At 39.0% G+C, this 27,358-nt stretch overlaps 1 protein-coding gene across 1 annotated transcript in view; it reads right to left on the reverse strand.

Annotated features, from left to right (window-relative positions):
* igdcc4 (immunoglobulin superfamily, DCC subclass, member 4) overlaps positions 1 to 27,358 on the reverse strand; it is a 53,171-nt gene that overhangs the window by 16,209 nt on the left and 9,604 nt on the right. The window contains exons 2-4 of the mRNA XM_026172734.2: positions 11,130 to 11,444; positions 5,749 to 5,890; positions 4,321 to 4,454 (exon numbers count right to left, since the gene is read on the reverse strand). Of these exons, the coding sequence (XP_026028519.2) occupies positions 4,321 to 4,454; positions 5,749 to 5,890; positions 11,130 to 11,444 (591 nt within the window). The remainder of the gene's footprint in view (positions 1 to 4,320; positions 4,455 to 5,748; positions 5,891 to 11,129; positions 11,445 to 27,358) is intronic.

A 27,358-nucleotide genomic window follows, 5' to 3' on the forward strand; every position in this document is an offset into this window, starting at 1 on the left:
TATAGGGCCTGTGTGGGTGCGGTAAAAAAAATAATAAAATAAAGACTGTAAAGAAAATAGAGGAAACTAGAAATTGTTGGTTTAAAGCAGCTAAATGTCCTCTATCCTCTATGTGAATTAAGTATATGAAGTGATGACCTCAATATCAAGCTGTAAAAACTCCATTATGGGTGTTGAACTGTTCTATTCATAGATGTGAAAACAAATTAAGTGATGGCATTAGACCTGACATCTGTTTCATGTAATGAATTGCAATAAGGACTTAAGTAGTCCCCTCCTGCGACAGAAGGCCACAGGAGTAAAGTATCTATGCATCTATGTCATTTTAAATGTGAGCATTCATTCATTTCTACAGCAAATTTTCAAAATGATCCCTACCTACTCAGTAAGGAGAGAAAATTGATTCTGTTCATCTGGACATATCATCTTCAGTTGGTGAAATGTTTCATCACTCATCACAGTGACTTCTTGACTCACTTTTAAGCTGTCTGCAAGTTTCTGTTACCTTATTAACAGTACATTTGACCAAAACTAGCACCACTGACTACGTTTTAGTCAATGGTGCCGTGCCTGACCTTCAGTGGTGCTAGTTTCAGTCATTATGCAAATGTAATAATTTAAAGGTTGGGGAAGCCTGCAGTCAGATGAGACAGAAGAAGTCACTTGGATGAATGAAAAAATCTTTCAAGGACTAAAAACGTTACCTCCAGATGAACAGAATCAACATTATGGGGTAGCCTTCTGACAGTTTTTGCTGTGGAGCATACAAACTTCCCAACAGATTAGCAGTGATTTAAGTTTAAACTTTGTTGTAATTATTCAATAACTTCCAATATGTTTTATCAGATAGGGAGAATGAGCCTTGATCAGCGACTGACATTATGAACAAAACATAGTGCCAGACACTTGGGAGACCAAGACCAATGCCAGGAGCCATATAGAAGTATATTATAGTCTGCAAACGATCACAGCATGAAAGCTTCTTTTTACTGTATATACTGGAAAAAATGTATTGTGAAGGTCAGGCAAGGCAAATGCATGCAATTTCATACACAACATAAGCTTAAAGTGCTTGACATTATACACAAAAGCTTAGTCTTAGACATCAGTTCAGAACAACCATTTTGCTTTGACCCACTGAAGATTAGTTACTGAAAATAATGAAGATAAAGTCAAAAAAACAAAAAAACAAAAAACAAGAATTATAAAACAGTCCCAAGAATAATAAAACAGCATTTATCTTCACATTTAAACATGCTTTTTGATTAGACTGTGCCAGTGCAGTAATGTTCTTTTCAACAAACATCACAGTGTTTTTTTTCCCCAGACTTCCTTGATTAGAGTTGTATAATTCAACAGAATTATACCAGACGCTGTGTTGGAGCGACAGGGTTGTTTTGAACGTCACTTGGAGTTAAGTTGAAAGAGGCATACGGAGCTACTACTGTACATGTCAGATGGATGAGCAGAGGTCAGTTTTTGGCAATGATTTAGCCAAGAACTGAGCTCTTGCCTTAAATCCAAGAATTCTTAATCTTTCAACACATGCGTAATATGCACTTCTAGGCAGATACTAGTTGCTTTCGAATATAGCGTTCCTGCAAGATCTTATTGCCCTACTCAGTGAGTTCAAGTTAGAGTGGCAGGGTGAGGATAAATATGTAATCAGCATGATCAGCTCAGTAAACAAATCTGAAAGCAAGCTACAATTGATTTCAAGTGGGCTGCAGTGCTGTTGCCTGTGTAGCTTTAATATCAGGACAAAATACATAATATGAAGAGTCAAGTTAAGAACATTTTACCTGAATCTAAGAAGTAATTTACTGACTATGCACCCAGCCTAGTTGGTTTGAAGACAGTTATTTGCCTTTTCAGAGTGGTGCAGGTTCTGATGTTGCATTACCTGCAAAGCAGTATCACCCTTCTAACTGGGTAATTCTGCTGAGAATGAGATTCTCACACTGCAAAATAACACTCGGGTCAGCTGGTATTAATGGAAAGTTCTAGAATCTACTTCAAGAGAAAAAGTATTCCAACCTTAGAAGATGTGCCTTGAATTTGAAATCGGTTTTGATCAACACATTTGTGTAAATATGCTGTATCTTCCAAGAAGATCATCAACTCATGCAGTTTCACAATGATGGAAGAGCACCTATCCAGACTACAAGTGAGTAGTTGCCTCCTCTCAGTTCCGGGGATTCAAGTAAGACAGAGAAATATATTTACATTCCATTTAGAGAACTTAGAGAACAAGCATTTAAGAAAACATTAATGGTAAATGGCCTGTATTTGAATAGCGCTTTACTTGTCCCTAAGGACCCCAAAGCACAACCAGTCATCCACCCATTCACACACTGGTGATGGCAAGCTACATTGTAGCCACAGCCACCCTGGGGCGCACTGACCACTCCACTCAAAAAATGACCTCAATTATTTCAGAACTACAGCCATTTTATACAATTTTATGCAATTATCCATTTTCAGAGGCTCAAAATAGCTTCGTTGTAAACCGAAAAGATTTTTTTTAAAAGCTTTTCCAGTCAACGACCACCTGAAGATTACGACACATGAACATCACCAAATACTGTGTTTCTTCACTTGAGATGGTCTGCTTGGCCTTTACTGGAGCCACCTTCAGTTACTGCTTATTTGTGGGTCTTTCTGCATTAAGTCTCATATTTAATGACGGAGAAACCCCTGAGTTGCTTTGGCATTATGCTTTGGGTCATTATCCATTGTGAAGCACTGTTCTATCAGTTTGGCTTAATCTGAGCAGAGAGTATAGCCCTGTGCACTTCAGAATTCATCCTACTTCTTCCTTCAGCAGTCACATCATTAATAAACACTAATGACCCAATTCCACTGGCAGCCATGCATCCCCATGCTATAGCATTACCTACCACATATTTGGCAGATCCTGCGGTATGCTTCGGATCATTGGCTGCTCCTTTCCTTCTGCATACTTTTCCTTTCCCATCATTCTGGCACAGGTTATTTTTTTTCTGTCCAACCATAGTTTTGACTCTTTAAGATGTTTTTTTATGGCAAAGTCTAATCTGGCCATTATGTGCTTGAGTGTAATCAGTAGTTTGCACCTTGTTGTGAATCCAGTTTCATATCAACTCATTGTGAAACTGAGTTCTTGTCTGAAAGACCAGAACTGGGCTTTGCATTCCTCCAGATCATTGATTCGGCCTCTCTAAAGTTTTTAGAATCTTTCTGATAGGTTGATTTTGTTTGTTTTTACAATAGCGTTCCTCACTTGCACATCTCTCTGGACCTCATATTAGAATTACTGCTTCATTTCTCATGAAATAACAAAGTAACAGGCTACACCTGGCCATGAAATTGCTTGTCCGCATTAATTTTGAGCCTCTGAAAATGGAGGACTCTCTGCAATCAAATAATGATTATGACTCAAGTGAAGCTGTTCTTGTCAAACATATTATAGACTTAACTGTATCTGTGCTGCTTTCAAATTTACTGTGTGCATGTTAAACATGTTGGTAGGCAATCAGTATTGGTTAGGGCTCTCTGATTGGATTGACATATCTTGGCAGATTGGTAATTTTAAAAGTAGATCATGGTTCGAAAATAGGTTGGAAACATCGTGTAAAAAATTAATGCACAGAGCTATATGATGTGCAGTCTCTATTCACTGACATTAGTTGGTTTACTGTATATGTATAGTATCAGCTGTTCCTAGATTTAAAGTGACCACAGTCCTGAAATAATCAGAGTAAAAATATCATTTAGAAATGTATTTTCAACACCAACAGATGCACTGTACTTTCTTGTAATGCATTCCATTACAGTGTAAAGCTGCTGCCATAGAAAGTGCATCACTCGGATGTGTGACCTTCACTCTACAGATTGATGTTGGTGCAGTTTGAAACTAGAAGGCTGTTTGCTAATTCATCTGCTGAAGGTGACAAGTTTCTCTGTGATCACCTTGAGACATCAGCATGATGTACCATTATGATTTCTGAGCCTGTCATGTCAGAAGCCAATCATGTCCCAATATGCATATCCATTTCACACAAGCGTAAGCTGAAGACTTTAAATACATCAAATTGACTTTTGGGCAGAAAAAAGAAATGTAAAAAAATAATTATAATTAATATAATAATTCAAAATGTGCTTTAAAACTCACTACAGCTATAAACTCACATGACATGAAAACTTCTCAAGTGTCATTTTGTTAGCTGTAAATATATCCAATGAATTTTAAGCCAAAACTCATAAGAATGGAAAGATAGGAGTTCTCAGTGGTACCTGCCTGTCAATCCAAACACTATAAAGGACTGCAACAGGCCTTACCTGTGGTGACAGAGAGTCTGGCTTCATGACTGATGTCCTTCCCGGCAGAATTGGATGCAACACAGCGGTAGACACCCTCATCATCCTTGGTCACCTCCAGAATCTGGAGCACCCCATTAGGAAGGGAAATGAATCTGTTGCACACAATAAAAATAGAGACAGAGATGACAGAGAAAGAAGGATTTAGAAGGAATAGCAGAGAGAATGAAAGATAAGGTTATACAGTATAAATGGCTTAGTGCCCCATAGGATGAAGCATTCAGGTGATCAGCTTTGTAGGTTGCTGCTCCTGAGTCCCCATAAGACACCATCTTTGTTCAGGAGAAAGTACCTTTGTGTACAACCACTTTAGAGATGAGTCAGACAACACAAAATAACTGCAATTCTAGAACTTTGGGATGTAAGCTTTTCATAGTATCACAAAATACCCCAAATGAAGGCTGTTTTAATGGCTACACTGTAATATGTGTAACATGTGTTTTGCATACAGAATCTCTCTGCACTGTTAATACTTCCCATATTTTATATCATTGCCTCTCCCTCCCCTACAGAGGTCATTACTTCAGACAGGCAAACCAGACCAGTGGAACCCAGGCAATATAAAGCCATCACACCACCTCTTATAGCTGTTATCATAGGCTATTAATCTGACCATAATGTGACCAGCGGTAGTCTGTTCATGAAGGATAAAAGAGCAGGCGAGTGTAAAGGAGATAAGAAGAGGAGACAAGGAGAATAATAAGAGGTACCAGAAAACAAAGGATCCAAAAAGAAAGCGGTAATAAGAGAAAGCATCATTTATAATGAGAAAATTTGGATAGATAAATAACATTAAACACACATATTATGAAAGAGAAAAGCTAGTGATGCTTGAACCATTTTTTGGTTGATTTTAGTTTAACGACATTATTAGAGCCTGAGGTGGAAGAGCCATGTCCCACCAATAAGACCTTATGAGGAGCAAGCTGGTTGTGGGTCAAGCAAGGCTACAGCAGCCATTAACACTTTGCCTGACGTAATAAGGCTGGAAACAAATTCCAGGGTCAGGAGAAATGTCGATATTGTTAAGTGATCCATTAAATGGGAATATATGTGTGAGAAAACTGGGAGAGAGACTGTTCAAGGATGTGGCTATCATGATGTGGCTGTTCCTTTATGATTACCATACCATTCTGCATTTCCATTAAAAACTGAAGCAGCTACATTCAGGGACAAACAAAATTCGCATTCTTGTTTTGAACAAAAGACTGACATGTCTTTAGTAACTAGCAGCAACATCCAAACTCAAAGAATTCAAATGGAGGGCAACATCCAAACACTCTTGTACACAGTTATAGTGAGTAAATCAATATGAAATCATATACAAAATGCAGATCATTGGGAATATTTAACATACAATAAAAAGCCAAAGCAGAACTCCATAGTTACCTTGTTCCCTCAGGAATCGCTACTTCATCTTTTTCCCAGGTAATAACAGGGGTTGGTATTCCTTCAATTTGGCATTCAAAGCGGGCAGCCCCTCCTGTGGGCACTTTTTGTGGAGATGGCTCCAGACGGAACTTCGACAGACCTGCAGGTACAGTAATGATATAGTTCAGAGGGTTATTGATCAAAGCGTCTGCCCACACCTGGTATTACATCTGGCCATGGTCCACAATTTCTCCAGCATATCTTCAGCATACCTAGTGCACTTATCCATGGCTGCAAAACCAGTGCAAGGGATCTACACACTCGATAGCTCACACTTGATAGCTCAAGTCGTAACTTAATACAAACAGTACTAACCTCATCATTTATTCTACTTACAGCTTTGTTCAGACAACCCAGTGAATGTGAATTGTACGTGAATGTCACTTCTGCAGTCTGTATTTAAGACTTCCAGTGTTTGTATTACACCCATTGTAGGGCTTTCAGTGGTGCTGTTTTAATTTTTGTAATTTGATTAAAGACTTGTTGAGGCCGTTTAAATGCCCTTGAATATCCTGATTAGGAGAAATTTAGGGACTTAATCAGGCTTGGCTCTATTTGTCTGTCCAGGTCGACTCTTGGCAGGACTCCAGTTTTCAGTCTTTATACAATCACAGACACGGGAATGCTTCCCTCTGAATGTAAAGCTGAGCACCAGGGGGCAGCAGTGAGTACCGTCTGAGGGCCTCTAACCTCTGACCCCAACAGGCTGTTGGAAGAGAGAACAAAACAGACTGGCTGTCCCAGCCTCTTAGTTTGTAGCCCTGACTGAGAAGTAGGGGAGTGGGGGTGGATCAAAGGAAAGTGCAGAGAAAGAAGTCGGGGAAGGCAACTCTAAGAGGAGAAAAGTAAGAAACAAAGAAATAAGCACAAGGGACAATAAAAATGCCCAAAACATAAAATGGCTAGAAAATCCAGTGTGTAATTACATTAACCACATAATAGGCTGTAAAAATTTACTGTAATATCATAATAATATCATATGTGTTTCTTTGAATGTTAAATAAGCAGAGGCATCTAATCAGCCAGTCTTTCTGGTTTACATAAAACACTTTCTCCTTGTGGAACTAATTGCCAAACTGGATTTGCACAGCCTCAAAACATGTAAACATCACCCAAAAGTGTCACAAACATAAATGTGTGAATGTGTGAAACAGCAGCTATTAATAAAGTTTTCTGAAATATTCTGAAGATAGACGTCCTACATTTATCCCCTCCACTGTGTATTTAAAAATAGAATTTCTGCTACTTATCACATGAAAGGCAAATGCCAGGCCATCTAATAAATATTAAGAAATTAAATTCAAACCCCAAAATTTCGACATGACAGGTCTATTGTTGTGTTCAGTAGATTCATTAAATTATCTAGGAATAACAAAGGTCTTCGTACAAACCCAAATTAAACTATTTAGTAGACTAGATGGATTTTAGCATTGTAACCTTTCCAGTATCAGTTGAGAAACATAAGTTAACATAAGTCTGCTAACTAAATGTAGAGAAATGACCAAAATCACTAAGCTTAAACCATAGCCATAGCTGCAGCCAATCACATGGTAGGCTCAAGATTTGTAAACTCACACCATCCTGATTTTTTGTACAAGATTTTCTCCAAACCACTGTAAGCTGAGGAGGAGACACTGGACAGGCTATCCAAAATCACCCTAGGCCCTATCACTCCAACTGTTAGTCATGTCAACAAACTGTCCATCTGTGTTTTCCCACTGTGCTGAGGGAACAAAGTTTCTCAATGAGTACACACAGGCTGACAGAGATGCTTGGTCATAGTAGCAAAATGGATTTGATTCATTTCAGAAAATCTCACACTGACTGTTGCGTAGCAAGTCATGGAAGAGCCGTTGATGATTAACCTCTGCCACTTCCAGCCATTACAGCATGATTCTCTCATGTAAACACACACAACCTGTAACACTGCCAGACAGCCTGATAGGATGACACGCTCAATGAGCGTGCGTGGGTGTGTGTACATTTGTAAATTTAAGTGCCGGTGTGCCCTGCTACTTGTTCTCTAATGCCTGCACACGGACAGCTTATGATTACATTTCTGAAGCACTGTATGCAGCCATGTTCACAAGTGTATGTGTGCACAGGAGGGTTTCTGCAGAGCGGTGAACAACAGCTGATAAGCGAATGTGCATTAGCCATTCAACATTAATGCAAGGGGGGGGGAGACGAGTGTTTAGAGACGACACTTTACTCATGCTGGGATCGAACAATGGCGACTTGCTGGGCTTCTACGTCCATTGTGTCAGAGTATATTCATATTAGCCTTTTTTCCCCAGAGCTCCATGAGTGTCCTGACACCTGTGATGAAATTCCAAGGCAGATCCATCCAGTTATATACAGATCACAGAGTCAGATGCTGCGGAGTTAACACTGAAAGGACTTGTCCTGACACACTGGGAAATTTTTCATTGTAACGTTCCCAGCTAAAGGTGGTATACCAAATCATAGGGTCGAAATATGACCAATTGTTTCCTAGCAACAAAGTCTTTCTATATAAGTAACATTTTCAGGCAAATCCTTGGGCATTGCTCTATGTAAACTTTAACCCCTCAATGTGCGTGGTAAAAATAGAGAAAAAAAATCTCACATTTCTTTGCTCTCTCACTCTCATTTATCTCATCTCAGTACTTGGCTTTTTTTTTTTTGTCACTGCTGCTGGTGATTTTACCCCAACTCTGTCTTTGTCCATCCCTCTATCCCTGCCCTACCCTTTGGCCCCAGAGCTATCAGATTGCAGTATTTTCCTCCTCCCCTTGTGAAACCAGATAATTCAACCTGTGACCTGTGTGCTTCCCAACTTTAAATCTGATTACCACAACTCAACAAGCATGCCACCCTTCCTGCTTCAACAGATATTTGCAATAGCTGCTGTAAAACATGTGCATTTCTGTCTGTTTTAACAAATAGGCAGAAATGTCCTTCAACCTCTCTGATAAATGAAGAAGTCTGTGTATTTGTACGTGTGAGTATTCTTTGTCCGTTGCAACAGCTGTCCATCTGATCCACTTCAGACTTGGTGGGTGCATTGAGGGACAATAGTAAGTGCTGTGTTGTGTTTGAAGTCGTTTGGGGCTTTCCTGTTCTGCAACATCATCTATGAAATGGCCATAGATAGGTCACCTGACATGTGATCTCAGAGATGAGATGATGTCAGACTTCTCTTTGACGCTTTTGAAGTTTAGATAGCATTATTTGCTCCAAAGAAAACTCAAATGACGGTGTTATCTACTTTTGCTGATTCTAACATGCCTTTGAAAGCAGGTACTGCACTAGTAGTGACAAAAGGAAGCCCTTTACAGTATTTCTGCAATGACTTTCATTAAGTAGAAGCCTTTCAATGTAGAGTTCTTGTTGTAATGCTAGATGTCTTTGAACTAGTATTTCTTATCGAGCTTTGAAAAGCTATTCTCCACATTCTCTTTCACTGCTCATATTGGCATGGGGTGTCTGCATTAATACCGAGTCGACTTATGATAAGACACCTTTTAAAATCATGCAATTACAGGCAGGAAAAATACTAAATACGAAAAACATTCATAGACATTATCCACAACTGAAGCCTGCAACAAGACATAAAATTGTGTGTGTTTTTTTTCCTTGTTAAGACATCAACTGTTTTTTGAAATGGGTTGCAGAAGCTAGAGTTAGAAAATATTGACATTCCCCGCAGAAGTCTCATAATAAGAAAGGTTAATTGCTCAAATTAAGACAAAAAGCAGCTTTTTTAACCATCATCATAATTTACCTGTGAATGGATTTGAAAAATGTGATTTGCACTCAGTATGCTGCCTCTGTCATTTAAAGAAGACAGAATTAGAGGCTGATTTGTATGTGACATTGATTTGTATGTACAGAGAAGGAAATCTCTTTTACTGTGTCTGCCTTAACAACACACATCATATATTTCGGCAGGAACGCCGAAGCAGCTGGTTTTCTTAATGTTTTTTCACAGATGCAGTCTCAGCTACAGTCAGTTTTTCAGTGTCATTCCTACCAATGTAGGCCCGTACTGTAAGATCTAAGAATATCCACTCAATGTTAGTGCTGAGGCATTTCGGCTTCATCCTCCTTCCCAGTGGTCACATCTATCTCATAGCCTCTCGCAAGTAATTTAATAAAGACACCACACACCTATACACACATGCGTGCAAACTGAAGGTCATTCTTAATGGTCTCAGAAGCCTTTCCTTTCACCATCATCACAAACTCTCTTCAGCCTTGTCTGCCTTCCCACCATTCATCCAACATACCCCCTCCCTTCCCTTTAGTCCTCATTGTCTGTCAAACAAGAGATCCTTATAAATAGGCATGTGACAGCTGACAAAAGAAGGGGCATCCACAGAGGATACTGTCTCATTTTATACAAAGCTAATGGCTAAATAAAGACTACCACTTAGGAGAGTGAGAGAAAGAGGCCTCTTTGGAGGGGCGATTAAAAACTACAGCCTGTACTCTCATTTTTCATACCCCCATATTTCTCTTCTTCCTTTTTTTATTTCCATCCTTTCCCCCTCATTTACTCTGTTGCAGAGTATACCTCATCCCAAGACACTTGTTACTTCCTATCTGAGGCCGAAGAGAAGCAAGTCAATGCCCATCCATGCAAAAGAAATTCCCTTGATAAAACAGAAAAATTCAGTTGCTATTCTTCAATATACATGTGTATCCATGTATTCTACAGCAAGCAGATGCATAAAGGATACCAATATTCTTATTTTGTTTTATTGAATATACTGCAGCATTAAACATGTTGACCATTCAAACACTCGCAGACAAACAACAACACTTGTGTAATCATTTCACCATTTCTCAGGTATAGTCAGAAGTGGTCAGACATGTGCATGCCTTTGTGAGACTGTGCTGTCACATAATTAGGATGATTTTGAAGCTACAATAGGTCATGTTGGTTTAGAATAAAGACTGGAAACAGATGTCACTACAATTCACTAATTAATACTCAGGAAGGAAGTAAATCTTGGCATAAATGAGCAAAATTTCACAAGAGTCTTTTTTTAGCACGCTGCAGTGTGTCATTAAATCAGTCTGAGAAGAAACTCGACTTCTGCATCTTTGCTTGTCTCTGATTTCAGTCTTTAGAATATCTAGGATGTGACAGACACTATGGCTAATATATTTTTAAATCAAAATAGTCTTACTGGTAAGAAAAAGTAAACTATTAACAAACTTTCTACAAAATGTACAGACACAGAGATCACAATTCTCTCACAATGTACCAAATGAAAATTCTGAGTCTTCAGCAAACTTAACTATCTTAACTAACTTGACCATAGCCCTTAAAAGTAACCAGGGATACCTACTTGCTAGGAGCACATTCACAGTCCGGCTCATCAGCGCTCCAAGGCTGCTGCCAGTCACACAGCTGTAAGCCCCCGCCACACCATGGGGAGACTGGCCATCCCTAGACGTTGGCATCAGGAGAACGGATCCATTGACCAAATACTGAAGGTAGTCATTCCCCTCTGGAAGTAGTGGCTGTCCATCCTTTAGCCAGGAGACATTGAAGGGTGTATCACTGGCCCCCAGATTGCAGTCCAGCAAGAGGGGCAAACCTGGTTCCAACACTACATGGCTGGGTCCAGCGCCGCAGCTCAGCTCCACGGAAACCAGCTTTTCTATGCAGAACAAAGGAAGACAAGGTTGTTAACTTTGCTCTGTACTTTTAGTAAACCTCAATGTGTTTTTATTCTAATAAATAAATGGCATTCTTGTATTTTTATTGCTCTGTGAACATCATCACAGCTATGCTATGAACAACATTAACTATACTCACTGATCTGATTAGTTTTACTTTCTAAAAAGGCAAAGTCGTTTTATAGCGTAGTCCCTCACCATAACTTCAAAAGAGTTGATAGCACTGGCAGCACAGATGGAGTAGGGTAGTGCATACCAGAAGTAGGGTGTTTTGGGGACAGAGAGAAGCCCAGAGGAGGAGGGGGAGAAACTCTGCAAATGAAATGGGCGCATAGGGCATGAAGGGATTTGTATGTCAGCAGCAGGACATTAAAGTCAGTGAGAGAGGGGAAGTCCTGGAGTGAGAGGTCAGAGTGAGCAGCTGAATGCTGTATAAACTGTAGTCAAAGGAATGTTAAATGATGATTAATTTTCCATGCAAAACAAATTGTCATGAAACAATGATTTAATGTGAAACACTACATACTTATCAGAGAAAAGCTTCAGATAACGGTGAAAGTAAATAAATATTCTCATAGAACATTTTTCCCCCTCCATTGTGCATCAGCATGGTTTACTTTATGGCCTTTCTTTATTGCCTCACCCCACCACCTCCAGCACCATCCACTCACCCAACACACCCCCTCATTATAGAGAAAGGAGGGGAGAGGGTAGGCACAAAAACCTGTCCTTTGAAATACTTGTATAAATAACAAGATCAAGACAAAAAAAAAAACAGAAAAGCTATCTAAGGAGAAAAAGAATTAAAGAGACGAAGGTCAAGAGATCTGGAGATGGAAGATTCAAGGAATATCAGCTTTTGCAAGAAATTATAGCACATAATTATCATTTATGAGGTAGACGGAGTGCATTAGAAACATACAGAGAAAACCAAAAAATGCAAGGGTCAATAATGCTGAAACACATTGCTTCCGTGAAGAAGTAGCAAGATGACATTTATGTCTTCAGTAGAGCAATACTGCACAGCATTTAGTGGAGCAAGTGAAACTTCCATAGTAGTATAAGTATCCAAAATGGTCACATTTAAACATGTTTTGTTCTTTTTTTTTAATTGCTTGTTTTTAATAATTGAAAAGAAAAGAGAACATACATATTCACAAACCAACCACAAAAAAGCCTAATAAAATTAAACAGCATTCATCATCTTACTACAGGAGCACCTGTCAGGCTGTATTGGAAGTCAATGAGTTGGAAGCAGGAAAAATGGACAAGCAGAAGGATCTGAGAGATTTCGATAAGGACTAGATTGTGATGGCTAGGTCACTAAGTTGACTGTTGCATACTAGTTTACTAGGGCAGCAGTAGTTGTTGATCATTAAAAATGTGACAGACATTTTAAGTTTAACGATTTTATTGCTGCATGTAATTACATTTTTCATGTCAAGCCATTGTTCCATCCCTACAGTCAATATCACATAACCCCATGAAGGAAGATGTATATACAGCTCAGAGACAAAGGGACCAAACGCCACAAGTGCATACAGGTCTTTGTCTGGGTGTTAGGTAAAATGTTGGCAAATTAAACATTTTTCCATTTAAAAAAAATAAAGACTTAAGAGTCAGTAACTGACAAATATGACAAATTTGCGAGATGTCATATTTTGAACAATATCAATATATAAAATGAAGAATAAATAAATAAATATCGAAACATCAATTTTGAATCATGGCTATAAATAATTTAATATCCAATGGGTTGCTTGATGAAGTGTCTCCATGACATGATGGTGCTCACCCGTCCTCACTTAGTCTTTTTATCATTGGAAGAGTGTTGTCTGCATGTCTATTTTCTAAACTTTCTAGACTGTAAGCATTTTTATAGTGGTTTTTATGGTTATTTCAGTAACTTGATCGATAATCAGCAGACACTCAGTCACTTGGGAAGAGTAAAAAAAAAGTTGCCTGACTGTTAAAGTACACAACATTCCCAAAAATGCATAAATAAAACAAAAGTAGCATGCGCACTCTAAACATCAACAAATGTGTGCACTGTGAACACAGTGCCTTAGGCAATGTTAATGCAAAGTTGGATCAAGACTGATCCACTTCTCTATCAGAAGGTGGGGACCATACAAACATAAATACATATACTGTGATCATTACAGTACGATGGCTACTTTTATTTGAGTCATTCTCTTTTGAATGGCAAATGGTAAATGAACTGGTTCTTATATAGTGCTTTCCTACTCTATCTCAGCACTCAAAGCATTTTGCTCAACTTGCCGCGTTCACTGATTTACACCTATTCACACAAGCATTTTTTCTAAGCTCTGTCTATGTAAGTGGTTTCAAACTAGCAAATGAATATATAAATGAATGCTATAAATAAATATTTATGTTTACATTTTTATCCAGACACATGACTTAATGTATGTCTTGATGTAATTTCATATAATTTAAACATCTTCTCTGCAGATCTTATTACCACGCTTTGTGAATTCATCTTAAAAGACTCTCTCTCCCTCACTCACACACAGTCAGGTTTCTTTCAGCTTGTCTTTCTCTGCTGTTGGATTAATTAAGTTAATGGGAGATGGAATTTTTCTTTGATTAAATGAGGCCTGACCCCCCACAGACACTTCCTGATGAAGAGGCTGGGTAATGCTGAGAAAGGTTGTTGCACAGCACTCTGATACACACACATCTGCCATTGAGACGACATTAACATGCATGCACAACCATGCACCCAAAACACATGCAGGAACCACATGCAAACAACTCAAAAAGATCAACATATTGTTGTGTGTCGTGCACTCACATGTGTGCAAGTCAGCATGCACAGTCACAGATCACCTCCGTGGCCCCTTGCTTTCCCTATCCCATTTCAACTAATTAGGTCTCATTAAGTCATTAAAATGTTAGCAACCATTTCCCAGCTCACCGCCAATGGTTTCACTTGGTGCAAGGTGAGGATGTTTCAGATATAGATGTTCAGATATTATCCCACTGGTCCCTAAAAAATGGATTTGAGGTATGATGAGGAATATGCAAGAAAGAAAGGAAATTCATTTTAAAAATGTTTAGCTATCTTTAACATTTTAAAACATTTTGTATCATAAAATTATTTCAATAGCTGCCTAATCTCAAAAGGTAGCTGTAGCAATTGCATAACAAAGAATTAGCATGACCTACTATCCTTTAAAGAAGTAGGCACAGTAAACAGTTATTCTATATTTCAAAAAAATGATATTTCATATGGGAATAAAACAACACAGTTGCACTAGAAACCTCATCATGTCCTAGATATGTGCCCATGTGTCATAAGCACAGACAAACTAACATGTATTTGCCCCACAACACACTCACACATGTATGCGCTTCTGCTCAGTAACTCAGTAACTGTGTGTGTCTCATGAGGACACAATGTAGTGAGGAGGGGGGGGGGATCTGTGAAGTGGCCATTCTGCCATTTTACTGTACAAGTGGGAGCTGTTGGAAAGAACAGGGTGCACTCTGGGATATAGTAGCGGCTGTGCAGTCTCGCTGAGCTGTAGTGAATGGATTGTGATGGCAACAAGCCAAGATGTTCATAGCTAAATGGAGAGAGGACAACAGTTTGAGAGGGAATGAAACTGAGACAGATAAATGAGACAAACACGGTGAAAAGAAATAGTGATGCAAACTATTGGCCATAAATGGCCATAAAAAACTTTCCTTTTTTCTAAAGCATATAGTTAGGGCTGGACCAGGTGACCCTGAATCCTCCCTTTGTTATGCTGCAATAGATGTAGGCTGCCGGGGGATTCCCATGATGCATTGAGTTTTGCCTTTCCAGTCACCTTTCTCACTCACTATGTATTAATAGACCTCTCTGCATTGAATCATATCTGTTATTAACCTCTGTCTCTCTTCCACAGCATGTCTTTATCCTGTCTTCCTTCTCTCACCCCAACCGGTCGCAGCAGATGGCCGCCCCTCCCTGAGCCTGGTTCTGCCGGAGGTTTCTTCCTGTTAAAAGGGAGTTTTTCCTTCCCACTGTCGCCAAAGTGCTTGCTCATAGGGGGTCATATGATTGTTGGGTTTTTCTCTGTATCTATGAAGCGCCTTGAGGCGACTTTTGTTGTGATTTGGCGCTATATAAATAAAATTGAATTGAAATTGAATTGAAAAAATGATACACTGCCCTTTTGACACCACGCCTGAATTTTGTATGCCTTTTTAATTGCAACAGCAAGATACTGTAATTTGGATAATGTGACATAAAGTGTCACTACGATAAACAGAGAAATTGCTAGGCTAAAGGCTGATTTGTAATCCTGTTAAGAATCAGATGCACAAAGAAGAAAGAAGAGAAACGAGAGACACACTGACAAAGACTATCATTCAGTGAGAGAAAAGAAATAAAAGGCAGAGGAAATGGAGACGTTAGAAGGGCAGTCCACAGTATTTATCCCATTGGCCCATTTCTGTTAATGGATCACCTATTCACAAAATGTTTGGAAGAACAGAAGGAGAAAGCATGAAAGCAACAGGGGGAGGAGAGTGACCCAACACTCCGAATATTTCACTCAGCCCAGCTCACTGTCAACAGAGACTGGACACCCAATGACCCTGAGGCCGCAGCTCAGGTTTCCACAGCTTCTAAATTCAAGCTACACAATACCCAAGGCTGTTCAGGAACTCAGAGATACCAACAAAGAGACTGGAATGAAAATGAACAAAATAATGCTGCGTGTATAATGCTGTCCATATCCAAACACCTGTTATATTACACTTGTCTTTATGGAATAGTAACAAACCCTAAGCTCTATGTACAGGTCTTTGCTTTGGTGTTAAGCCAATAAACAATAACTGTCAGGAAAATTATAATTACATGATTATTAAATAAATAAATAAATATGCATTGTAACATTAATTTATTCATTCTTTTACTTGTAAGATGTGATCACGCTTAATGTAAACAGATTTTCTGATTTTGTCCAGTCATCCATTCATTTTCTTTTGCTTATCTGGGGCTGCGTATCAGGGGCAGGAGCCTATGCAAGGATTCCCAGGCTTCTCTCTCCCCAACCGCCTCCTCCAGCTTCTACAGCGGAACACAGAGGCAATCCCAGGCCAGTGAGAGATATAATCTCTCCAGCGTGTCCTCGGTTTTCATCTGGAGGGACATCTCCAAAAACACCTCACATAGGAGGCATCTTTGCCAGATGCCCAAACTGGCTCATTTCCATGTGGGGGAGTAGTGGCTCTATGCTGAGCCCTTCTCACTTGGCTGAACTCCTCACCCTATGTCTAAAGGCCAGACAGCCTTTGGAGAAAGCCCATTTCCACCACTTGTATCTGCAAGTGGTGACATCTAGGGATGTAGATGAATGAATGAAATAAACAACAGATGAACTAGAGGCGTACCTCAAAAACAGGAATGGTTTTATATATGGAGGCCACTGACATTTTCCCCTCCTCATTCTTTCTGGGGTTTTTTTGTTTTGTTTTGTTTTTTAACCTAGGGTGCAAAGAAAATGATAAAATCAAAAGAATTCAGTGACATCATGAAAAAATTCCAAGTGAGATTCCTGACATAAAATCTTTGAAGGGACTTCAACACATTTGGGGATCTAAGAACTCATAAACTTAAACCTTAAAGTCACACGGACTAAAAGTCTTTAGTAACCATAGATAGTAACCGTAACCAGCTTTAGAATGAAGTCATTGATCATGTGTCCATATGGACTGAGACACTTGCTGGAGTGCATTTCCAGAGTAGCACTCCTTTCACAATCTGCCGAAATTACTGAAATTATAAAACAGTATTGGTTGGAGCTACTTAGTTTTGCAAAGTCTTTCCCTGAAACTAACCCCGAAAATTTTTTGTTCCACTTCCAACGTGCAACTTCCAAAGCCTTTTTTAATTTTTAATCAGATCGATCAGTATTTTCCCATACTTATGTGCCTGACATTTTAGAATCTGGTATAAAAATCTTCTTAAGATTGCATCTTTCAGTGAACATCTGAATATTTTAAATATCTGCATTTACTGTTTTCAGACACATTCTCAGCCCAATAATACCTTATTTCAATATAATGGAAAATGAAAAAGTAAAGCTTCTTCTTCATCATCAATCAAACACAACAAAAAATGTTATTTCAATGTTGGTTTTAAAAATAAGTCTAACGTGAAGTTATCAGGAATAAAGACAATATTAGGGCATCACTTAAAATAATAAAACTTTACTATTGATTTTTATTTGGGTAAATTGTCTGGTGTACTAACGTTATATTTTCTCAAATGGTCTTCTTACAGAGACCAATTTTTTCAGAGGCAAGACGTGGATGACAGAGACAAATGATGTGCTTCCAGCACAGGTTCCATCCGAGGCAGGGAGCTTTAAAGAAGATGCTTTCCCATTTGGCGCCTTCCACTGAAGAAAAAGTGGTCAGAAAAAGTCAAAAGAAATGTGTCTGTGAAGGTTCTCAGTCATCCAGGTCATCGTAGTCAAAGGAGCTTGCAAAGAAAAGCGTCTGGACTTCTTTAAGTTGCTTGAAGACGTTTCACCTCTCATCCGAGAAGCTTCTTCAGTTCTAAGGTCAAATGGCGGAGAGTCCCAGATTTAAACCCAGTGGGAGTATTCCCCCAAAGAGGGACAAAAGGACCCCCTGATGATCCTCTACCTAATCACATGAGCCAAGGTGTGAAAACGGGTGTGGGTCCCAATCAGCCAGGGTTTCGGGTGAGCTTATTGTGAAACCTGGCCCCACCTTATCATGCGATTTCCCGAGGTCAGATGGCCCAGGATGTGAGTGGGCGTTAAGGCGTCTGGGGAGGGAACTCAAAACCGGATTATAGATGGCAGAGAGTTGGTGTCGTAAACCCCCGCCTCTGTTCAACGATGGTCGCTCACAGTGGACATAGATGGTTTCTTTCACTCCTCTTTCAAACCATCTGTCCTCTCTGTCCATAATGTGAACATTGGCATCCTCGAAAGAGTGAACTTGCAGATGGACTGCTGAGTCTTGTCCTGTGGAGGTGGCTCTTCTATGTTGTGCCATGCGCTTGAAAAGTGGCTGTTTGGTCTCTCCGATGTAGAGGTCTGGGCATTCCATGCTGCACTGTACAGCATACACCACATTGTTAAGTCTGTATTTTGGAATTTTGTCTTTCCGGTGAACCAGTTTTTGTCTGAGTGTGTTGCTGGGTCTGAAGTAAACTGGGATGTCGTGCTTGGAGAAAACTCTCCGGAGTTTCTCTAATACACCGGCTACATAGGGGATGACAATGTTGTTGCGTCTGTCTTTCTTATCCTCCCTCGCTGGTGTCTGATCTTCTTTTCTGTGCATCTTTGCTGACTTTATGAATGCCCAATTAGGATAACCGCATGTTTTAAGTGCTTCCTTTACATGTGTGTGTTCCTTCTTTTTCCCTTCAGGCTTAGAGGGAACATGTTCTGCCCGGTGGTGTAGGGTCCTGATTACCCCAAGTTTGTGTTCCAGAGGGTGATGGGAGTCAAAGAGGTGGTACTGGTCCGTGTGTGTGGGCTTACGGTAAACTTCAATGTTGAGTTTGCCATTCTCTTCAATGTGCACGGCGCAGTCCAGGAAAGGCAAACAGTTTGTGTCTTTGTGTCTTCCCTGGTGAACTAGATGTTTTTATCCACAGCGTTAATGTGTGCAGTGAAGGATTCCACTTCTTGTGTCTTGATTTTGACCCAGGTGTCGTCTACATATCTCTACCAGTGGCTGGGTACTCTCCCTTTAAAAGAGCCAAGAGCCCTCCTTTCCACTTCCTCCATGTAAAGGTTGGCTACAATAGGTGACACGGGGGAGCCCATGGCACAGCCATGTTTTTGTCTGTAGAAGCCTTCGTTGTATTTGAAATATGTAGTGGTGAGGCAGAGGTCTAACAGTGTGCAGATCTGTTCGGGTGTGAAGTTGGTCCTGTCTTCTAAGGAGCTGTCTTCTTGTAGTTGTTTTCTGACAGTCTCCACTGCCTCCGTGGTGGGTATGCAAGTGAAGAGAGAGACTACATCAAAGGACACCATGGTTTCATCTGGGTCCAGGGTAAGTTTCTGTACCTTGTCGGTGAAGTCGGTGGAGTTCTTGATGTGAAATGTGTCAATAAAAGAAACATCAGCGGAAGGATATCCTCCCATGCATCCAACACCACCTCCCAGTGATGCAAGACTGGGAAGGCCATCCAAACACACAGGGTGTCTGCAGTGAGGGCTCAGCAATGCAGTAATGTGACAACTAATGAAGTCAAGAAAATACCAGAAATCCGTCAGCCGATACCACCACCAAACAAAGAAACTGGAGATATATGCATTTTTTTTTCTCTGCCCGTTCTGTTGGTTTTTGTCTTTTGCCCTTCTCCCCCGTCCCTCTTCTCAGCTGTTTCTCTTTCCCTCTTTCTTTCTCCCCTTCTTTCCCCCAGTCAAGTCTGTCCCGTATTCAGTAAGTGAAAATAAAATAAACAATAAAAGGTGAATCAAATGGACCATTACGGCAAGGCTGGGATGGTCAGTTTGGTAAAGTAAATCCGTTGGGCATCTTTCTTTGCCTTTAGACAACAATTCTGATGGCAAAAGAGCCAAACGGGACAGGCAAAAAAAAAAAAAAGAAAAAAAAAAAAGAAAAAAAAAAAAAGAAACTGGAGAAAGGCAGAAAGGGGAGTATTACCTGTTAACACTGAAAAAAAGCAGACATAAAAAGGTTCTATAGAAAGACAGAGTAAAAGTTAAACCAATACAACAACAAACTGCTCAGGGTACAGCCTTGAGCAGGTCAGTTTTTGGAGCACCAGATATACCTGCTGAAAACCTATACCAACATTTTTCACATCTTCAGTAACAGGACTCAGTGCATTAAATCTGACGGTCTATGTTCTGACTTTGTTACAGTGCACAACGGAGTGCCACAGGGTTCTGTATTAGGTCCCCTTCTATTTATCATTTACGTAAACAATCTTAGTCTACATGTGCCAGATGCAAACTTGCACTTCTATGCTGATGATGCAGTTATTTATAGCTGTGGTTCAACTCTTGTCCAAGCCATTGACTCCTTGCAGAAATCCTTTTTTGCTGTCCAGCACTCATTACTTCAGCATAAACTTGTTCTCAACGCAGACAAAACAAAGCTCATGTTGTTTTCCAAATCAAGGAGACGAGCCCAAACAATCCCATCAGTAACCACTCTTGAAGGTAATAAAATAGAGTTGGTTCACACCTATAAATATCTGGGAATCCTAATTGATGACTCGCTTACCTTCAAACCACATGTAGAGAATCTTGTGAAAAACCTGAAGTTAAAACTGAGATTTTATTTTCAAAATAAGTTGTGTTTCTCTTTTAATACAAAGAAGCGGCTTGTTGCTGCAACATTCTTGCCTGTGCTGGATTATGGTGATATTCTATATATGAATGCTTCTGCTCAATGTCTTTGAATGGTTGATTCTGTGTATCATGCTTCTCTGAGGTTCATCACTAACCGTAAATTTCAGACTCACTACTGTGAGTTATACTCTCAGGTAGGATGGCCTACTTTGGTAAGTCGGAGGAACTCTCATTTATACAGTTTTATAATATAAGGCGATACTTGGGTTGCTGCCTTCCTATCTATGTTCCCTGCTTGTAATGAAACATGCTGGTCGGTATTCTCTTTGTCCGCATGGTTACTTGTTGCTTTCTGTTCCATTTGCCTGAACTGAACTTGGTAAAAGAGCTTTTGTCCATTTAGCACCCTCGGCTTGGAACAAACTGCAGAAGGAATGGAAAATGACTGAATTTATTTCATTAAGTGCTTTTAAATCTAAACTATGAATCCTTGAGGCCAAGTCCATAACATGCAACTGTTTCAATTAGATTGATTGTCATTTTAACTGATTTATTTATTTATTTATTTATTTTTTATTTGAATTTTATTGAATTTTATTTTATTTTATTTGTATTCTTTCACTTATTGTTGCATGTGTGTTGTTGTTGCCTGTGTTTGAGTAATTTCTGTAACTGTGAGACACCTGCTGCTGCCTATCTTGGCCAGGTCTCCCTTGAAAAAGAGGTTTTTAATCTCAATGGGATTTTCCTGGTTAAATAAAGGTTAATAAATAAATAATCCCGTCCATAGCATAAGATATAGACATTTGCGCGTTAAATCCTCAGAACTAAGGCCCTACTGTTCCAGCTGTTATCGTCACTAGCATCAAGGGCTCTGCTAAAAAAAAGTTTTAGAAGATTAAAATGCAACTAAGCTCTGCAGTTTCTTGGGAAATACAGTTTATTGTGGTAAGATTATTGGTACTGCCATTATCTGCTGTATTGTATAGTGCAGTTTGGGGTTTAAAATTTGCCTTTCTTAAAAACATGCTTTGTGTCTTTGTAATGTTATGTAATGTAATATTAGCTGACGTCCATCCATGGATGTGCATGAGAAAGAGGCAGACAGGAGCAGCTAGGATTTAGCTTAAATACTTGAAATTATGTTGATTCATCTTAATTTTCCTGTAAACTGTAGTTTGATCTTAGCTAGAATTACTTAGCTTACTTTAATTCTGAAACTGTGTAGAAGTCCATTTCAGGCACTGCCTAACCATTTGTCTCAGACGGAGAGAAACTGAAATTTGTGGCATTTATTAAGAATACTTTCATTGCGTTAGTTGCTCTCAGAAAACCCTTGTTGGTATTTTTATAGAGCCGTTGTGTTTCAGTTAAACGCACCAGACACGACTGAACTGAAAACAAGGGCAAACTTTACATCAGAAGATGTGCGGCTCTGTGACTTTCTTTCACACATTAGTCTGACTTAGAATTATTGTTTTAAAACACCAGTCACACAAACAAAACAATGCACTGAGGCAGCAACATGTTGTTGTTTTCAGTGGAGTCTGGTGGCTTTGATCAAAAGAATTGCTTCAGTTTCTCTTCACAAAATCTGTTCAACAGCAGACCTGAAAACAATTGAAATACACCCTACAGTTAAACATGATTTTGTTAGCCAAAATATATTTTACTGCTGGTCATTCACAGTAGTACACTTAGGACAGTGTTACCAAGTTGTTATGATGCTCTGCTAAGCAATATCACAGGACAAATTGTGCAGGGAGGGAGCTGGACTACGGTTTCTAACTGAAAGAGACAGAGAGAGCAGATTCAAGCAAATCAAATGATAATATTCAAATGAATCAGATCATCAACTGTCACTGGTTTGCACCTGTGTCAGGGGAGCAGCAGTTAAAGTTTCCATGGTGATGGCATTCAGTGTGTGCACTGTAACCGACTGTCTCGAAAATGGGCTTGGCACTCACAAAATGCCTTATAAAATCCAAACTGTCTATTGTATCCACCTGCTTTAAAGCTGCTCTATTTAGCTGTGATTTTAAAAAAAATGTGCTCAGGTGTGCTATGAAAAAAATAGATTGTTTCTTCTTTTCTCCAAAAGTTATTGCTCAAATTATTACGTAAGTATATGGAAAACTTAAATTGCCCTCCTCCTACTCAAATCTTCTATATCCCAAAATTTGCATCTATTGGCTTCCAGAGAAACCACGTCTGAAAGAAAACAATTTTTTCCAATGATTTGTGGGTAAAATTATTGTCATAGAGTATAAATTTTCACCTCACCGACAGGTTAAAGAGAATTTTTCCATTAGAATTTTTCTGCTTCTGCCATTCTGTTTATTAATTAGTCCACAAATAGCTCTCTCATCCACTTGAATGGAGAGGGATTTATTTTTTTGGCAACAATTTGAAAATAATTTACATGTGTCTGAAAAAGTAAGTCATCCCACCCCCGAGCTAATCAGTTTGGTGCAAGAATTATGTCTCTGTGTCAAGCAATGTGGGAGGATAATAATAATATTAATAATGTCTTATATATATTTGTATATTCCCTGTCTCCTCCAAGATGAGTGCACCATCTTGATGAAACTTTGTATAAACATTGCCTATGGCACTGTGATGGTCAACATCTAAACTCTGTATGCAAATATTTTATCCAAACTCCATAATCATAAATATTTCTTCATTTGAAATTTCAGTTGAGCACAGAGTGGAATGTCACATTACAAGGTGTGTCACAACATAATGAATTGTAGCCTCACACTATAATGTTTCTATGGTTGTATGTTCCCTGTTTCCCACGTGTAGCATGGGGGTTTTCTAGTATTAACAAAGAATTTAACCAACACCAGAAAAGTTGCAGAAAAGGCATTCATGATTTAAAAGTCACAAAAATGAAAGAAATCTCTTCAAATGTACTTTCAAAGTATGACTGGAGAACTTGTTGAACACCACATTCCCAGCTGTCACTATGCATGTTATTAATGTGTGCTTTTTGGGCACCATGCAGTTGAAATGTTAGTGGATTGTGGTTATATAGCAAAATTGCCTGACTTTTGCAGAAGTGTGACAGTTAATGTTGATTTGTGACAAACTCCCTTTTTGTCAGACTACAAAACAAACTGTACCTTGAGCCTCAGGAGCTATGAGTTGCAGAAAACATGGAATCTGCAGTTCGTTGAGCAAAGAGATCTTACAGATTTTTATGCTCTGGCTGTCTACATTCTAGTAGGAAGAAAGCTGGAAACCTTGAGGCACCCCATGTGCCTCCCCTCTTAGATAACACAAGGTTAAAGTTGTTGTGCTGTGCTGCAGAATATATTTCAAGTTGCAAAATTCCTCATGCCTGTACTTCTCATGCCACTTACACTTTTGTGGTGAATACCCCAACAGAGCAAAAGTTTATTTTAAGAGATTACGACACTCACAAACTGGTTCTACATTCAAGTATCCCCAGTACATTTCAGGAATTTAAAAGATATTTTGAATTTCAGGAGTGTTTGAAGGATAAATTTGTGGAGTTTTTCACTTGGAGCTCCATTAAAGAAGTACAAGACAAACCCACACTAAAAGTTCTGATAACCACTTATGAGGACTTCAAGAAGAAAAATAATGACATGTTCATTTGTGTGCTCATGTGGTTCACAAGAAACCATTGGTGGTTAAAAGCTGTTGTCTTCTTTAAAAAAAAAAACCGTTGGAATTATTTAAAATAGTAAATGACCGCCTAAAATTGTAAAAAAAAAAAAACAATAACAATTTTTAAAAAAATCCTTGTATGTTATTGTAGCACTTACAATTTTTAATTTCCATTAATTTCCACTTTTAAAAGACTGGCATTTTGTTGTTGTTTTATCCCTGCCTTTAATGTGCTTTGAGATCAAGAGATCAGCAAGGTCAAATTTTTTTTTGACATTTTTATTTTTACTCAGAAAACGACTAATAAAATTTGTTCTTTACATTTTTAGGGCAATGCTTATTTATAAATCACTTAAAGGTTTCAGGATTCAGAATCCTTTCACTGCAATGTCTCTCTCTTACATCACTGCTACAACCTAACCTAGCAATGATACATAACCTCTGAATAATCTGTAATTATTATCTTTCAGTGTTCTGTCACACACACACACACACACACACAGAGAGAGAGAGAGAGAGAGTTTCACAATACCAAAAAACCCACAGCAAGCCAAGTCAACAAAATATAATTTCACTGTGTTATTTAATTCATGACGTCAAAGCCGTGATGATGGGAAGCAATAAAAAATCCAGCATATAAAGAATAAGATACAAAGAATGAGAGTATATGAAACCCACAATTTCAAAATGAAATGAAGGACTAAATTAGTGCCCATAAAGGCGCATGTTAGGAAGTCACTCACTGCTTTCTCACTGAAGATCAGTCACTGTCATCTCAGAGTCCTGTTGCCTAGGTAACTCTCTAAAGTACTTGCCACACTCTTATATGTCAGTCAGCGGCGTCTTTGGCTCTCATTGGTAGTTGCTTCAGTTGCCTGCCTCGAAGTTGAGAGAAGTTTTACCCACTTTTCTTCACCAGACGTTATTTTAGCTTTGAGAGTAAAGTGACACAGAGCAGCTAAATAGGATTTAAGACACGTTTGTGAAGACAGACAACCACAGCACAAAAAACAACGATAGCCACTTTTCTTTGTACCAAACCAGTAGATAATTGATACGATTGGTTAGTGATGTTTATATATAATGTGCAACTGGGTAGTACTTGTGTTGGAAACCCAATACATGGTAATGATTTGTAGGACTTTACTGTGCACTGAATAATAAATACAGGCTGAGTGCACTGGGAACCTGGTGTAATAACAATAACACTGAGCAGGCTTCAGTGAGTAGAACTAAGTATGTGTGTTTGTGTGGTAAGCCTGGATGGCTGAACCCAAACCTCAAACCAAGCTGGTTTTCCTTTATACTAGTGTTTAGTTTCAGTGGTACCTTATTTTGCCAATTCAATTAACTTCCATCAATAGATACGAGGTACAAACAATACCCCCACCACTTGCTTTGTTTCTGGCGAAAAAATATCCAGCATATGAAGAAATCAATATTTTGAAGCCGCAGCTTGAGAGATCATCTGAGCGGAGAAGCAGCCAGTGATAAACCCTGCAGGGAGACAGACATTCTCAGGTTTCAGTGTGCAAGTAGAAATGCTTGTGTAATAGCAAAAACAGAAAATCTCACTGACAGATGCACTTTAGTGCTGTCTAAATATTTAGGCTTTTATTTTGGTATAGTGTAATTCGAAAAAACTGCTTTGGCTATATTAGGTTTGTACTGTGAGAACAGACTGCATCTGGATCATGGTATACAATCCATTGTCGTTGAGACCGCTGATCTGCTTGTTTCTCGAATTGAAACTATTTATTAGGTAAGCAATTGTACGTATAGAGGGCTCAGTATTTCACTGAACCCATAGTGAGGTCACGAGTCATTCAGCAATGTGAACAGCTGCCGTGTCAAGTGTTAACTGTTCCAGCTGTGTTTCCTCCCAAGACGATACACTAAAGTTCTTCTCACACCCAATCATGGGCACAGATACATGGTCACTTCACTGTTGAAAAGCAGATACAGTGAATTAAAGAATTAAGACAAGCAGACACACAAATCTAACTCAGTAAAGTATATTCTGATGCTCCATAGGGAACTCTGGATTTCTGCTCAGTTTGAATTGTATAATTATTTAACTCAGAGCCAACTATCTAAGTGGAAGACACGTTAAATGGCCTCGGGGCCAATTCAAACCCAGGTTTCTTCATTACTTTAATTGCATATGTGCCACCTGTTAAACCAAGTGAGCTAAACCAGCACCTGGAAGTTGGTATGTTATGTAATGACTAATGAGTTTCTATTCAGTTAATAAGATTAGTTGTTTGTGCTAAAAAACAAACACCAAGCAATGTCCTTCAGAACGTCCTAATCAAAATAGAGACTTTCTTAGTGCTTTTCTCCAATTTTATTTAAAAAAAACCCACATTAAATATAATCAGAAACTTAAAAGCTGATGAGATTTTGTGATTTTTGTTTAAAAAAAATCACAAAACCATCATTTGGCTAAGTAATTAATCACCTAATCATTTCAACTCTAAATGGTTTCAAAACTTCTAAGTTAACACCTCTTTCTCTATTTGTCAACTTCTTTGCACCTCATGCGGTAACTGAGGAGCACTGAAATTTTTATAAAGTGATGAGCTATGAAGCTTAACATGTATACTTTTTAAAAATAGTTTGCTGTGCACATATTCTCACAACCAGTGTAACGACAATTGAAAGGGAAAAGAGACGAACATGGGAGCAGAACAGAGAATAAAGGATAAAGAATGAGAGAGGGGGCGTATCGGTGCAGTCCCTCATGCCTCCTGCTCTATGTACAGTGCTCATTCATCCCATTCTGGCTTCCTCCAATCACAAAGCAGCTTTCTTGCATGTGGGGCCTCCCAGCAGCGTGGGGCCTCCACATGGCTATGTCAAGTGCCAGACCCTTTTGCATGAGTCAACAAAGCAAGCAATAAAACCAACATGGGAGTAACACGGGAGAT

This window comes from Astatotilapia calliptera, chromosome 1 (assembly GCF_964374335.1).
Source record: "Astatotilapia calliptera chromosome 1, fAstCal68.1, whole genome shotgun sequence".
Classification (NCBI taxonomy): Eukaryota; Metazoa; Chordata; class Actinopteri; order Cichliformes; family Cichlidae; genus Astatotilapia; species Astatotilapia calliptera.